This window comes from Bubalus bubalis, chromosome 6 (genome assembly GCF_019923935.1).
Source record: "Bubalus bubalis isolate 160015118507 breed Murrah chromosome 6, NDDB_SH_1, whole genome shotgun sequence".
Taxonomy (NCBI): domain Eukaryota; kingdom Metazoa; phylum Chordata; class Mammalia; order Artiodactyla; family Bovidae; genus Bubalus; species Bubalus bubalis.
Genome location: NC_059162.1, coordinates 89,356,143 through 89,372,964, shown reverse-complemented (window position 1 = coordinate 89,372,964; position 16,822 = coordinate 89,356,143). Strand labels below are relative to the sequence as shown.

At 44.9% G+C, this 16,822-nt stretch overlaps 1 protein-coding gene across 2 annotated transcripts in view; it reads right to left on the bottom strand.

Moving 5' to 3' along the window:
- The window catches only part of PLPP3 (phospholipid phosphatase 3), an 89,624-nt gene that overhangs the window by 29,092 nt on the left and 43,710 nt on the right, over positions 1-16,822 (bottom strand). For both annotated transcript variants that reach the window (XM_045166150.1, XM_006050675.4), the window contains exon 2: positions 15,258-15,415. In XM_045166150.1, the coding sequence (XP_045022085.1) occupies positions 15,258-15,415 (158 nt within the window). The remainder of the gene's footprint in view (positions 1-15,257; positions 15,416-16,822) is intronic.

The following is a 16,822-nucleotide window of genomic DNA, read 5'->3' as shown; positions in this document are numbered from 1 at the left end:
CGACTCAGCACAGCATGGCAAGATGTCAGAGGGTCTGAGCAAATCTCCAGATTCTAGGACTGGGGGTCACGAATCACCAACCACAATCAAACCCTACACAGGGCCTTCGCCTGTGCCACACTGGGCCCTGGCGGAGGTTTCTTCGGGAAAGGGTGAATGCTCCCTGAATTGGTTTTGGGTTTGAATCCAGGTTCTGTCACCTACCTGGTGTCCGTCTAAAATAACTTGAGCCTCTACAGAGGTAGTCAGAAACATGGCAAGTGCTGGAAATGCCCTGGGTCACAGAAAGGGATTCTTTCATTTTACTCTTAAGTAGGGCATGATGAAAAGAGTACTGGCCTACAAACCAAGAAACTTTTACCCAAGGCCCTTCAGAGTTTGTGAACTCCCAAGGGTGCCTGCATTGTCTCCTCCATCCTGAAAGACAGTGAGCAAGTCGGGGTTTTCATATCCTTCCTCCATCCCACGGTGTCTACTCTTTAACGTTTAGGGGAGGGAGATTCATAACTTCTTTAAAAAGAAAAAAAAAATACAAAAGAGCCAGCAACTATTGATTATGAACAGCATGTCAGTATTTATTTTTTATATACTTTATGACACCCCCACAACCACCAGGAGATAGATTGAGACTCAGAGAGGAAAAGCACTCTAACTGAAACTGCCTGATTCTACATGCAGGTAAAGAATGGTGGGGGCTTGGGGCAGGGAAGGGGGTCAGCTGACTCTCCGTAAGGTAAACACCTTAAATGCCTACACAGCTGAGGATAAGTTCTGCGCTGGCGCTACACCACCCCTCAGCCTGCTGTCCTTGACTTAACTCCACAGCACAGCCCTGGCCGCTTCCTGGTCACAACCACAGTGCCGGGACAGCGATGTTCAACTCATCACTCACCACAAAGCCCCTTTCACACTTCCTCACAGGGAAGGCTGATGAGCCACACGTGCCCTTTCAGGGAACAGAGAGCATGTTCACAGCCACAAGGGAAGCAATAGACTGACACATCCGGGCACTCTTCTCATGGTCTCCCCTCATTCTTTTTCAGCTGGGGAAGGCATCCAGGCTGGGCGTCTGATCCAAGTCCAGGGCTCCCAAGTCTGGAGGGGAGGATGGCCATGAAATGCCAGCTGGGCCCAGGGGCAAGCAGGTGCAGTCGTGAGAACAGCTACTAGTGCTGCTAACATTTATACAGTGCTCCTGTGTTTATAAATACTGGTGATTTCTCAGTGCCACCCTTTGGTTTCCTGGATCATATTGAATTTCCGAGATCATATGATTCCCTTAGAGAGATGGTCAAAGGCCAGCCCCGTCTGGCATCCTGGCTTAGCCATTCTCTGGGACAGCAGCAGGACTATCAGCTGAATGAATCAGTGAATGAAGGGGCAAGATGGTGGTCCACACGGTTGTTTTTATTGCAAAATTGGAAATGTCCTCTAAACATTACCAAGAGTCCTTTGACAACATGCTGCAGAGATTAAAATCTGAGAAGCCTAGCCAGTCATAAATGAAAGGGTCCATTATATATGGAAGCAACTGAAGTTCAAATTAACTCACATCTAAAGATTAAACCCAGGTGTTCTAATTCTCCACCCAGCATTCTTTCCTACCATTCATGGTCTAATTCCCCTTTTGAACCTGTTTATGCTTTTACCCTGTGTAACCTTATGGGCTAACATGTTCCAGATGTTTATTACCACCATCATGTTCTCTCTTCCTTCTTCTTCTTTTTTTATAAATCATGCTCACTTGACTTTAGACATGGGGGAGAAGCACTAAACTAGGAGTCAAGGGGCCAGAGTTCGAGTCCCTACTCACTGAGTGATCTGAGACAAGTCAGCTTCTTCATTTGCAAAATGAAGGCACTAGACTCCGTGATTAATTCCTTCATAACTGCAGTGACATTTATTCCCAGCTCTCCCGTGCTACCTTCACCAGTAGCCTCTCATCAAAGCAAAGATAATAAGCAGCAGGAAAGGAAACGTACTTGTGAGATGACACAAGCCAAGAACAGAATCAAGACCCCATGCATAATTCTGCCCTAGGATGGCTTCTGAGTTCCTTGAACCATCCACTGAAACAGATTAAGAAACTATTTCTAAATGGGCATGTCTTGGGTGTGATTTCCAATTTGATAACTGAAAAAGAACATGTGGGTTCCCACTGCAGATCAGCATCTCTTACATCATTTTATAGTTGATTAATCCCAGGGGAGTCACCTCTCTGCTTCAGTCATCTCAGGGAGAAAGGGTTTGGTTACACCGCAAGGACAACCTTTAGCTCTCACATCCTTCATTCTGAAACTTCAGTTTTCAATGCCACAGTTTTGCAAATAGCAAGCTGCTAAGTAAAATGCTTCCTCCTCTCACAGGAAGATAATGATATAAAGAGAACATCTGATGGCCCCTCAAATTCCCAATAACAACTCTAATAATACTAGCAATCTTTTTATTTCTTTTGCAACTTACAGTTGCATTTAATCTGCAACCTGTAAGGACAATATACCCAGTTTACTGGTGGGAATACTAAGGCACTGAGAAATAGTGACTTATCTGAAGGATTTGAGGCTAGAAAGCTGACAGTTAAAAGTAGAGCCCAGATATTCTAACTCTCAAGTTCAAAGACCCACAAAAGACTACATCAAGATCGTTTTATTATTTCTGTTATTAAAAACAATTTCCACTATAGAATAGCAACTGTGTATTTTCAAGGACAGGATCAGGCTGAAGCCATTTAGCAGACATATGACTCCAGGACCACATGGCTTCTGGGGCAGCCCTGACAGATCTTGGAGTTAATGAGCAACAAATTATGTATTTTCTCCATCCTCTTGTACAGAAGGGTCGGGGAGTCGACAATACAGCCATAAATCATCATTATGAACTGGCCAGGTTTGGCTTCTTGTAATCCTAACCCTTAAAAGACCATTTAATGAAATTCGGGCTGCCCAAATACCTCACTTCTGCAGAAGAGACGAAGGCTTAAATTGTTCTCCGACACGTTACACACCTAAGTCTGGAGTTCCAGATTTACTGCTTTCGGACTTTATTCATTACTCGCAATGTTTTTATTCCCGGGTAATAAAATAAGCTCTTCCCTCCCACCCCCTCCCCCTACAAAGGCTCTGTCCCCACTCGCACTCTGGCCCCTGGAGCCCTCATTTCTGCTTCAGTCAGCAAAGTTGTGATATGTAAATTTCACGGCTGAGAAAAATGCCTTCAATGTCGATCCCTTTCTGAAACAGCAAGCAACAGATTCTGGGGGTGATGGCAGGCTGCCAGGCAAGCAGAGGAGAATTCTCCCCTACCTGCCTTTTAAAGCACTTGGCACAAAATCTGGAAACTAATAAAGTGGGAAAGCATTGCAATTAAGCTATGAGGGGACAGAAAGGGATCAATCAGTCCTCGCCAGAGAATGGCTGAGTTTGAGGGAAGTTGGCTCCAACTCTTAAGACAGCTCCTCTTCCTGTCTTTTCTGGTATACAAGAGCTCAACTGCCCACATATTCACAAATATTGAGCTGCTCTGGAGAGACAATTTGTAAAAACATTAGGAGAGACATTTTGGAAAGGAGAGATTACACAGTGGTGAAAGAAGCACTGACTTTTGGAGCCAGAAAAATCTGGATCTGTGTATCCCATCTCTTACCATGAACCTAGACAAGTGACTTCACCTCTCTGGGCTTAGGTCTCCTTGTCTATGAAATAAGAGTAATATGTTGACAAGTACACACTGCTATATTTAAAACAACCAACAAGGACCTACTGTATAGCAACAGAAATTCTGCTCAATATTCTGTAATAACCTAAATGAGAAAAGAGTTTGAAAAAGAACTGATATGTGTATATGTATAACTGAATCACTTTTCAGTACATCTGAAACTAACGCAATGCTGTTAATCAACTATACTCCAATATAAAACAAAAATTTTAAAGGGAAAAAAAGAAATTAAAAACTTAAAAAGGACTAAAATCTACCTGGCAAGATTGCCAGGGGAATCAAGAAGATGATATATCAAATATCTGGCACCTAGCAGAAGAGCTCTGCAAACAATAATGGTTTTTTTTTTTTTTCCTTCCCTTAGAAAAAAAGAAACAAAAAATTAACACAGGCATACCATTTTATTGCACTTTGCAGATACTGTTGTGGTTGCTGTTTTTCACAAATTGAAGGTTTGTGACCAACCTGTATCAAGCAAGTCTATTGGCTTTTATTTCCACCCCTCCCTGACCCGCAACAGCATTTGCTCACTTCATGTCTATGTGTACTATGTTTTGAAATTTGTAATACTTTCAATATTTCTAATTTTTCATTGTTATTATATTTGTTACAATCAATGATCGTGGTCATTTTTTAGCAATAAAGTATTTTTTAATTCAGGCATAAACATTGTTTCTTAGACATAATGCAATTGCACACTTAACAGATTACAGTTTAGTGTAAACGTAACTTTTACATGCCCTGGGAAACCAAAAACCCATGACTCACTTTATTGTAATATTCGCTTTATTGCAATGATCTGAAACGGAACGTGCAATAGCTCCAGGAAATGTCTATACTTGTATAAAACATCTTTTCCAAAATAGTTCTAAGAGATCCCTGGAAAAGAACATATCACACTAAAGAATTTGGAAGTACCACCTCTCCAGGGTAGAACCAGAAAAATATGAGTATGGAGATGTTGGGTTTTGACCATTTCATCTAGGATGTCTTTTTCAGGGGAACAAAGCAGAAAGAAAGTCTAAATTCCAGGCAGCAAGGGCTACTCTACTGCAGTGTTCGTGTTATTTGTAACAGTCCACTATATAGATTATCCCAAGAAAAGTAAGGCTTTTGCACAGAGTCCTAACAATCCCTCTTACAGAGTCTGAGAACTCATCTTCTGCTGCCAAATTCGAAGGACAAACTTCCCTAGTATTCTTATCTGCTTCAATGATAACATCTGCATAGTCTGTAACAACTTACAAAACTTTTCCCTATCCATTGCATTACCTGCTTCTCACAACACCCTAAGAATTGCTAAATTATTCTCCACACTTTATAAATGCATGTGATGAAGGCCAGTGAGGCCACTGCATCACCCTTGGGGATAAGGTAGTGGACAGTGGCAGGGCGCTTGCTGCAGCCTGGGCCTTCCATGCTCTGCCCAATGGCATCTAGCTGTCTTTCTCTTAGAAGCCCTAGCAGGTGGCAGGATGTCACCCTGTCAGGCACCTGCACATCCAGATCCCCTTCAGCCACAGAGCACCAAGCTCCCCCTTCACATCCCAGCTCTGTGAATTAATGAACTTTTTTCAATCCAGAAGAGATTCATTCATTCAACAAGCACTGAATGATGGAGATTAATGAAGGAAGAATCGTTTTTCTCACCTGATTTCTCAGTAAGGGAAAGGGAAATGTAACATATCAAAGTCCTGCTTCTAAGGATGGAGACAGACGTGTTGCTCTATCTTCTTTGAGCTTTGCTCCATCTACTACAATGAAATGCACTATCTTCAGTGACTAGAAATAACTGATGAGAAATTTAGTTTCCCATTCTTCTCCCACTCAGTTGTCTTTAACCTCTTGGTAGGAGATCAGTGCCTCATAGATCAGGAAAGGCAATGGGGACCCAAATCTGTCCAAGGCCACCAGTGGAGTTTCTAGGCTTTATGGGTAGGTCTGGAATATGGAGAAGGCAATGGCAACCCACTCCAGTACTCTTGCCTGGAAAATCCCATGGACGCGGGAGCCTGGTGGGCTGTGGTCCATGGGGTCACTAAGAGTTGTACACATCTGAGAGACTTCACTTGCACTTTTCACTTTCATGCATTGGAGAAGAAAATGGCAACCCACTCCAGTGTTCTTGCCTGGAGAATCCCAGGGACAGAGGAGCCTGGTGGGCTGCCGTCTATGGGGTCGCACAGAGTCGGACACGACTGAAGCGACTTAGCAGCAGCAGCAGCTAGAATATGGACAGCAAAGAAGCCAGAGAGAGAGGTCACAGAAGCTATTTATGGTTGAAATCAACAGTGGCTGCCCTAAGCCCTCAAGCTTTACAAAGGAGGCATTTTGAAAGATGAAGCAGTCTATTTTCCAAGAGCTTCCCTTGTGGCTCAGATGGTAAAGCGTCTGCCCGCAATGCGGAAGACCTGGGTTCAATCCCTGGGTTGGGAAGATCTCCTGGAGAAGGAAATGGCAACCCACTCCAGTATTCTTGCCTGGAGAATCCCACGGACGGAAGTCAGGGACTCAAAGACAAGAGTCTCCTAGATGATCAGCTCTGCCTATCCACGCAAGAGTTCTCTCTATAGCATTGCCAATGCCCACTTCTCGCTCCTTTGATCTTGAATTTCCTACCATCCTTAATATCACCACTTGCCTTTCTTCCTATCTCTCAAACACCTTTCTCTTTCCAGTGGCTCCTCTTCTGGGTGCTGTTAATAAATGTCAGTCTTGTTAGGGCTGTATCCTTGCCTTTTCTCTGTGACTTCACCTGTGAAAACAACCTTCAAAAGGGCATTTCTTTCACTCTCTAGTTTCAGCTCACCCTTTACCCCATCAGTCTTATTCCAATCTTCTGCCAAATGTTCCAACTAGTTATCAAACCAGTATTATCAGCACGTCCACCTGACCAAGTCACACTCATTCCAACTTCTGCCCCAAACCTCACTTCTCTTGCCTCCATTCCTACTTAAGATGCCACCAAACACAGAACTGCAAAGACAGGAAATCTTAGACCGCACCCTCTCCTTTACCCCATTGTCATCCAATTCTGTTCATCTCATGTTTGCAAGGTGGGATGTCATATCCATCCTATTCTCTCTCTTCTCTTTGCATTACCACCACAGCAGTTCAGAACTCATCCTTAACCTTGGTTGAAAAGTTGGCCACGTGAGCTGAAAATACTTTCATCAATCTGTAGCCTATTAATGAGAGTGAAAACTCCTCAGCACTCAAGGAGTTTCATAATCTTGCAATCATCTCTTCCTACCTTATCTTTGTCTTCTCCCTTATACTCTATTTCTCTAGCTGAACAGGTCTGTCTGCTTACACTTCCTGAAAAGGCCCTATTGTTTCAGTCTCGGTGAAGCCATCCCCTCTGTCTGGAACATCAGGATCTCTGATGGAAGTCTCACCTCTGCTTCAAAGTAGAGCTCAATGCCAGCTAGTGCACCAGGTTAGAGGGCTCCTTTACCCAAGAGTCTTGGGCAACTGAGCTCTATGACTCTCAGTCTCCTTATGTGTACAAAGGGAGATAATATGGTGGCAGTAGCAAGAGCCCAAGGGTTGTTGTGATAATTAAATGGAGTGCTCCATGAGTGATGATGATGATGATGAAGCCTTCACCAATGAAAACGACCTTCAGTGATCTTCCTATCAACTCCCACAGTACTTTATTTCTGCCTTAGACCATCTACAGCAGAAGTCCCCAACCTCTAGGATCTAATGCCTGATGATCCGAGGTAGAGCTGATGTAATAACAGAAATAAAGTGCACATTAAATGTATCGTGCTCAAGTCATCCCAAAACTATCCCCCACCTCTACCCCACTGGGTGGAAAAATTGTCTTCCACAAAACCAGTCCCTGGTGCCAAAAAGGTTGGGGACTGCTAGTTTACAGCATTTCTCTTGTTTTGTCCTTGAAGCTCTCACCTCTCTGGGTCTTACTATCCTTCTCTGCCCTGACTATCTTCTAGCTTCCTGACCAGTTCTTTAGTCTCCTTGAGGGTCTAATGGTACAGTCAATCATGTACTTGGCCTGTTCCATAAGCTCCCAGGACAGTATCTGTGTCTTGTATCTCAGCTTCTAGGCTAAAGAGAAGCCTAGAAGCTGCCTGTATGTTCTAAGGAAGATCTCACTCAGAGAGGCTTTCACTTTCTGAACAACTACTTCCTACACAACACTATCCCAGGGACTTCCCCAGTGGTCCAGTGGTTAAGACTTTGCACGTCCAATGCATGGACTGCAGGTTCAATCCCTGGTCGGGGAACTAAAATCCCACATGCTGCACAGCAAGGCCAAAAAACAAATAAATAATTAAAATAAAAAGAGAGTAAGAACTAAATTAAAATCTATTTTAAAACAAACAAAAAATTGTTTTTTAAAAAAGGAAAACCCACTATCCCACACTGTCAGTCTTGGGCAATCATCTGCCCAGGGGCCTAGCTGTTTTGTCCTCCTCCATACAAAGAGCTCTTTACAAGCAGGAAGTCTAGAGTTTCTAGCTCACTAAATACAGAGCACTCTGCAGAGCCCCAAGCACACAGTGGGTCTTCAATGTCAGCTCCTGTGCTGGGTTTTGAAGCCAGACAGACCTGGGTATCAATTCCTGCTCCCTGTTCACCAAGCAGAATGACCTCATGCTGGCCACACTCCCCTTGTAAACCTTAGGACCCTCCCTCATTAGTAAAATAGGGTCAGTAATACCTATCCCCTGCAGATGCTGAAGAGGACTTAAGATAAAGTATATTAGTTTCCAGCCCACTAGATAGTGGGTCAATGGTGTCTAATCCTCTATCCCATCCCCTAACACTGACTCACATGAACAGATTGCCCAGCCTCCTAAGAATTGTCACTTAAAGTGGAGAATATCATGACCCTCATATTAGATCAGAGAAGGCAATGGCACCCCACTCCAGTACTTTTGCCTGGAAAATCCCGTCGATGGAGGAACCTGGTGGGCTGCAGTCCATGGGGTCACTAGAGTCGGACACGACTGAGCGACTTCACTTTCACTTTTCACTTTCATGCATTGGAGAAGGAAATGGCAACCCACTCCAGTGTTCTTGCCTGGAGAATCCCAGGGACGGGGAAGCCTGGTGGGCTGCCGTCTCTGGGGTCGCACAGAGTCGGACACAACTGAAGCAACTTAGCAGCAGCAGCATATTAGATAGATTTTCCAAATAGTCCTGAACCCCTAAGAATGATAACTAAGGAAGAATTGCTACAGTGTGTGTGTGTGTGTGTTGAGGGGGCCAGGGGGCCAGGGGACCTAAATCCTAATCTCAGTGCCTGTGTTTGTTACATGGCAAATAGGGCCCCTCCCTCCGCCCCCTCCTTAGGCAGTAAGGAGGTCTGAAGAACTCTGTAGCCCTCTGATCAGGGATGACACAGTTGAAGGATTAACGTGATCATTCTCTGTTGGTGGTCTTGGTAATTGCACAGATATAGTGGATTGTAAACTGGGGGAACTGGGTCTCCCACCAAGGCACCGCTCGGCCAGCCTGACTTCACATTTTTTTTCAGAGTTGAAGACTCGACTAACCTTTAATGAGGAGGCAGTCTTGGGGAACCTTGTTTTCTTGGCAGTGCTCTCTCAGATAAAAGGAGATGGGGGGTGGGGAGGAAGTAATGAAGTCCAGATGTGGGCAAACCGAAGCCTGATCCTGAATAAACAAGTTTTGGAGGTATAAGTTCTTCTTCTTGTCTCTCCAGCCAAAAATGTGCATGTGGTACAGAGCAGGCTCCCACATGCATCAGAGGCCATCATCCAGATTTTAGGGAGACAAACAGGACACGTGTCCCTGCTCACCTAGGTCCTCTAACATCTTTTGACCTAATGCTTGTCAGTTTCTGCTCGAAATGTACGGCCTCCTCTATGATTTTCACAATCATATATATTGAGTACCCAAGTTTGTGCCTTATGCTGCAATATAAAATCAAAATCAGACCGATCCCTACTCTAGCAGAATCACCAGGAATAGTCAAGTAAACAGACATGATAGTTCAATACAGTTACTGCAAAGACAGAGGTGGGCTCAGGGACCTCTGGGATCTTTGGAAGGTGGGGGAGGAGGCAGTCAAGGAATGCTTCCTGGAGAAGGCGACATTGGCTTGGTGTTTATTTAGCACCTACCACGTGCAAGAGGGAAAGATCTGATCTCTGCCTTGCAGGAACCTATTATCTAGCTGGGGAGATGAAAAGTGGACACAAATCACATTGCAAGGTGATATATATTGAAGGTGCTATCTGTCTGCTGGAGATGGGGCAGCTTCGGGCAGTTTAGTGACAAGAGACAACACACAGCTTGGTAGGCGAAGGTTCAATCCTGGATCACCAGCACCTGCCACGCCCTGTGGGCTTAATAGGTAATTGTGGAAGGGAAGCAGGCTTTAGAAGGCAGCAATGGTCTCATTTCAAAAAGCCTTGCCCTAGAATCAGAGGACTCCTGGTCTGGCCCTGGCACTCATTCATTATGGGAAAGTCACTTCATTTCTTGATCTCCAGTTCCCTTAGCCATACCAATCCACCCCTGAGAATCACAGAATCATTACTAAGTGCAAACAAGAGAATGTGCACATGAAGGGCACTTTGAAAACTGTACAACACTACAGAAATGAAAAGGCCACTTCTCACTGATGACACACGTACTGTCGGTGGATTTGGCCCAGAACCAGCCGTGCAGTTGGTGAGCTATTGTCACCAATTTACAGTAAACGCAGGTATAGTTCTTTTCCAAAGGGGTCAATGCCTTGACAGAAGTTGAAGGACACGTCACAGAATGAAGAAGCTCAGAAGTTTTAGGCCACGAACCTCAATCAAAGCCAAAATCTGAGCTTTTTCTCTAGTTAGGAATGTCATAACAGAGGTTCAAAATGGATGGGATGTGAGGAAAAGGAGCATTTTTATGGCCAGAGGGAGAAGTGGATTCACTCATGACTCATCATACTTCAACTCCTAGATATTAAGAATCTTTATTAAACCCCTTTCAGGGTCTGACCAAAGCAAGCACTTGAGCCCATGTTTATTTAAAAGGAATACTAAGCATTTTTTCCATATTAAAATCTTTGTGCATAATTCTTTGCACAGCATGGTGCAAGGCAATTGGAGAGAAGGCTAGATAAAAGATGATATTTACTGTTTTTGCTCCTAATCTCACTGCTGCTAGAGTCATTAAACCCTTAAGAGGCAGGGATAGGAACCATTGCCTTGTGGATTTGGAAGGAATTCCTATTATGCTATAATTTCAAAATCTAAGATACATCTGAAAAAGAGGTCAAAATGACCCGATTTTTCCAAGTCTCCTGCCATAGAAAGGTGTCTGCTTTCTCTATAACTTCTGAAATTTGCATCTTGAAACCCCACTGGTGTGCCATTCCTTTGTTGTGGGGACTGTTCAGACTGGAGCAGGGGCACCCAGATCAGTCAAGGCTTCTCTTGTTGTTTTAAACAAACTTGACATTTGGCGGGAGGAGGCCAGGGCAGCAAGTAGCAGGCTGATTAGATTTCCAGCTCCGGGTCCCCCTTCACCCTCCCTGACTGTCATTCACGCCCTCTGATCAGAAGCAGATTCTGCATGGAGCCAGCCAGGCTCTCTGGCCAGTCACAAGGGGAGAGAGGGTTGTTGTTGTTGAATTCAAGTTGTATAGCTTTTCCAGAATTGACCATATGTATTAATGGGAATTATTCACCTTTCCTCTGAGGTCTTTGCTTTTCCTCTTGTTCATGATTACTCTGGTCCTTAATGACAGGTAAGCGGGTGAGCATACCTCATTAGGAGCCCACATCTCACACCTCCAGCTGATATGCAGGGGCAGCTGGATCAGGAGGCTAAAGTTTTTTTGCAAAGAGTATTGGCACGAGAGTCAAGAGACCTGAGTTCTCATGAATAAACTACAAGGGAAGAGCGGGAGATGTGATGAATCCAAAGGCTGGAGGGCCTTTCCTAATTCTACTTCTGCCAAGTAAAAGGTCTTGACTAAGTCACTTCATCATTATTTTTTTTACTTCATCATTTTTTGATGCTGTTTACTCACAATAAAAACAGTGAACATTTGCTGAATATACTGCCTGTCAGGCACAGAGTTACTTTCCACATATTAGCTCATTTATTTCTGAAAACCTTCATAAGTAGACATAGTATCTCCATTTCATAGATGAGAGCAAGGAGGCTTACTAATTTTCTACGCGTTCCATAGCAGAGGAGCTTGGGGGTGAACCAGAGCCCACATTTTTAACCCCATGTGAAACCGAGACACCAGAAAACTGTGTGTGTGTGTGTGTGTGTGTGTGTGTGTGTGTGTGTGTTGGGAGGGTGCAAAAGGCTTGAACCCCTAATTTTCCATGACGCAACAGTAGCACCTGACAAAGGACGGCTTTCTCAGAACCAAAGGGAAGCACCATCCAGACCTATGCTGCTGGCACTGTGTGGGTGGGGGAAACGTCCTCGAAGCCCATCCCATAACATCCCATGCCACAGCCAAGGCCCAGTGCATGACTCTTTCAGGGGAATCTGGGAGGTCAGGGAGCATTTTAATTAAAACTTCCAAGTGACAGGAGGAGAGAAGCCAGACATAAATAAGCTCTTCAAAGCAGGTTTTTCTTAGTGAGCAAGGAAGAAGCAAGGATCCAGAAGAAGCGACATGAGCACCCTGGATCCTCCTAGCCCACTGCAGCTAAGGATGTTCCCCCCCAGGTGAGAAATCAAACAGTACTCTCATTTTACAGATGAGGAAAATGAGGCCTAGAAAACCCAGGTGGCAGTGGTTTAGTTGCTAAATCACGTCCGACTCTTGTGACCCCATGGACTGTATGTAGTTCACCAGGCTTCTCTGTCCGTGGGAATTTCTCAAGCAAGAATATTGGAGTGGGTAGCCATTTCCTTCTCTAGGGATCTTCCTGACACAGGGATGGAACCAGGGTCTCCTGCATCGCAGGCGGATTCTTTACTGACTGAGCCACCAGGGCAGCCCAGGGATTTACCTAATTCACATACTTTAGGGGGCCCCAGGTCTCTCTCCCTGGTGCCGTGCCCAGGAGCAGCCCACTAGGCAGGCCATTAATAACTGCACGTAAAGAGAGCAGAGACCACAGACCATCCCTGTGAATGTGATATTCTTACCTCAACAGGGAGTTAGAGCCAGCTTCTAAAAGGATTCAATTTAACTGAGCGTCCAAGTGTCAAAACACCTGTTCAAACCTGAGCACCAGATACCATGTTAAGTATTCACCTTCCATTACAAACGTTTTTTCCAGGCAAAGCCATTCTTCCTAAAGAACTCAACCCCAACTGTAACTTTGGAGCAAAGAGTAAAATTAGATTTTGTATTTCTCAGCTTCTGAACACAAAGATCCTTAGTCCACCTTTACTACACTTGCCACATGGACTGTTTTTCTTTTAAAGGTTGGAAAGAATTCTACTTGCCTCCCTGCCCCCTCCCCAATGTCAAACTGTTGATTGTGTGCCTGGTTTACGATGTTATTAAAAAACAAAGAGGGGTCTCAAAGTTTATAACCCACCCCCAGAGTGGGGAAGTCAAAAGAAAAACTTCATGGAGTGCACTCCGTGGACCATCAGCTGTTTATATTTGATGCAGAGAAGGCAAGAGTAGCTAATCGCCTATCCCACCGAGCACTTGACTAGGACAGCCAACCGCCTGTCCACAATCAAGTCAGCAACACGGACAGAGGGCTTTGGAATAAACCAGGTTTAGGTTTGAACCCCAATTTTTACTTGCTTTTGACTTTGAGATATCACTGAACTCCTCTGGGCTTCTGATTTTCCATTTGAATGATGGGAACACTAAGCCCCTATTTTACATGCAGTGTTCTTAATATTGGGCTTACCTGGTGGCTCAGAGGGTAAAGAATCCACCTGCAATGCAGGAGACTCCGGTTCAATTCCTGGGTCAGGAAGATCTGCCGGAGAAGGGATAGGCTACCCACTCCAATATTCTTGGGCTTTCCTGGTGACTCAGCTGGTAAAGAATCCGCTTGCAAGATGAGAGAACTGGGTTGGGAAGATCCCCTGGAGAAGGGAAAGGCTATCCACTCCAGTATTCTGGCCTGGAGAAGTCCATTAACTTTCTCCCTTCTTGGCTTGCTAATACAGGCCAAAGATAAGCTTCCATGATTGGATTAACACAAAGATGACTTAGAATCTAGAAGAGAGAATTTTTTATCTTGGTGAACGTGATACTTAGCCCTTTGCCCATGTTGCTGGGGTTCAAGGACAAAGAAAAAACTGAAAATAGCGGATATGTGGAATGGATGTCTGTGAAAACGTATGAACTACAAATTATAAGACTGGATTCCCTCACTCGTCCCCTCCCCTGCTCTAAATGGACACATCTAAAACAAAGCTGTGATCTAAGTACAGCCCAGATAGACGATACCCCAATTCCCACATGGCTACCACTGCTCAAAATAATTCTGGACCTTGTCAAGCTGGTAGCACATTTTTGCACCTGCAGTGAGGGCGTCATCCTCTAAGGGAAGATCTGGATATAAGTCTAGACTTTACCCCTGGGTATGAGCGACCTGGTCAGCAATTAAGGGTTTATCAAGTACTTCAATATTCATGATGTCTTTTATTCCTCACTGCAAAGCTTTGAAGCAAGATGGTCACCCTTGGTTTTAAATATGTACAGCTTGGCAGTGGAGGGCCAGGTCTAGAACCTAGGTCTTTGGACTGCAAGTCTCATTTACCAGGTGAGAGAATTAAACAATATGCAGATCATGCCAGTGGCATTATCACTGTCAGAGCAGCAGCACAATCGCGTGGAAAAAAACACAGAAAATGCCCAAGATATTCAGGAAGGCATTTCTCCTGTCCTCTGGGGTTCAGATTTACAGCATGGTGGCTCAGAGCTCAGACTCTGGAGTAAGGGACGTGCATGCATGCTCAGTCACTCAGTCGTGTCCAACTCTTCATGAGCTCACAGACTGTAGCCTTGCCAGGCTTCTTGGTCCATGAGATTCTCCAGGCAAGAATACTGGAGTGGGTTGTTGTGACCTCCTCCAGAGGATCTTCCCGACTCAGGGATCAAACCCTCATCTCTTATATCTCCTGCATTGGCAGCCGGGTTCTTTACCACTAGCACCACCTGGGAAGCCTGGGATAAGGAAGACAACTAGGTTTAAGCCCCAACTCTATCATTCATGAACCAAGTGACCTTAGGCAAATTATTTTTACTCTGCGGACCTCCGTTTCTTAATTTGTAGAAGAAAGATAAGGACAATATCTACACTTTGACTATTGTAGAGATAATGTATGCAAAGTATTTTAGAAGGTTGCTTAGCATACTTTTATAATACTTACAGTGTATATGTATTTTTTTATTTTAAAATATTAAGTTGGACAAAAAGCTCTTTTGGGTTTTGAATATCCCAAACAAACTTTTTGGCCAACCCAATACTTTTAGTAATAGTAGTAACTGCATGAAATAGTGTTAATCAAGTGAAATTCTACTTGATCTTCTAAACCTCTGCTATATCAGATAGACCATGATGTGCTGCCAGGGAATCAGACAGGTTGCCCATCGAAGTCTGGGCGCTTACCGCGAGGATGGCAATAACAATCCCCACGGCGCTGAGCACAGCGTCGTTGATTGTCTCCCCAGTTTTCTGCGGATACTTGATGCTCTCGTCGTTGCAGTAAAAGCCCCGGTGGTAAGGCTTGATGGTGCTCGTCTCGATGATGATGAAAGGCAGGCCGGCTGGTCAAGATGGAACCATCATCACCATGTACAGGGGAGAAAACAAAACAGGGAAAACATCAGTGCAAAGGGGCCAAAGAAGAAGCAAACATCACCCAAGATAGCAGCATCGATAGTGATGTCAATTCCTTGCCTTTGTAGTGACCCATGGCACCCCACGGCACCCCACTCCAGTACTCTTGCCTGGAAAATCCCATGGACGGAGGAGCCTGGTAGGCTGCAGTCCATGGGGTCGCGAAGAGTCGGACACGACAGAGCGACTTCACTTTCACTTTTCACTTTCATGCATTGGAGAAGGAAATGGCAACCCACTCCAGTGTTCTTGCCTGGAGAATCCCAGGGACGGGGGAGCCTGGTGGGCTGCCACCTATGGGGTCATACAGAGTCGGACACAACTGAAGCGACTTAGCAGCAGCAGCAGCACAGCCTTCTCTGGGGCTTCCCAGGTGGCTCAGTGGTAAAGAATCCGACTATAGTGCAGGAGAGACAGGGTTCCATCCCTGGGTTGGAATGATCCCCTGGAGAAGGAAATGGCAACCCACTCCAGGATTCTTGCGTGGGAAATCCCATAGATAGAGAAGCCTGGCGGGCTACAGTCCATGGGTCGCAAAAGAGTCAGACAAGACTGACTAAGTGACGAAACAACAACAAAGCCTTCTCCACATGCACCCCTTTTCTGCCTTCACTCATGACTAAGAGATGTAGCATGAGCCTCTTGTCTTGACCAAGAGCACAGAGGGAGACAGTGCAAGCACCAGGCAGGAGCTTTTCCACTAATCTACATCATCCTGCTAAAGTCAAAGCATGATTTTTAATTATCACTAACAAAGTTCCAAATCTAATGAGGTCTCATGATGCCTCCAAGTGCCTTCCTCTCTTAAGCCAACCATTTCCCTTTTGAAAAGCTCACCTCAAGGCGTTCAGGCATGGAATTCTGAAAACCCTGGAGTAAGATAATCTGAATTTGAACCCCCAGATCCACCACTTCCTAGCAATGTGGCTTCTGCTTCCTTCTCCATCTTCCTGAGCCTCAGTTCCCTCACAAATGAGTTGTACTAATGCCTAAAGGGGATCAAAGCATCCACAACTCCTAGCAGAGTGCTGGCATACAGAAGCTACTCAGTGAACAGCATTTCCAATTCTTTTATTTCACTGTTCAACAAGTCATTGACAAGACTGAACAGAGCTGAGCTGGGCCCTGCTGCCTGCAGACCTGGAGCGGAGCCCAAGGGCATCAGGAGCACCGCGAGGCACTCTCGCAGCTGCTGCGAGTTTATCAGCGTCCAGTTCAGATGCCATTTTCTTAAAGGTCATGGAAAATAGATTTCATCACCTGCCAGGAAAGGCCCTTATAAGCCTGAAGCAAAAAGTGAAGGCCCACAATCTCTTTTGCTTGGACCAGGCAGC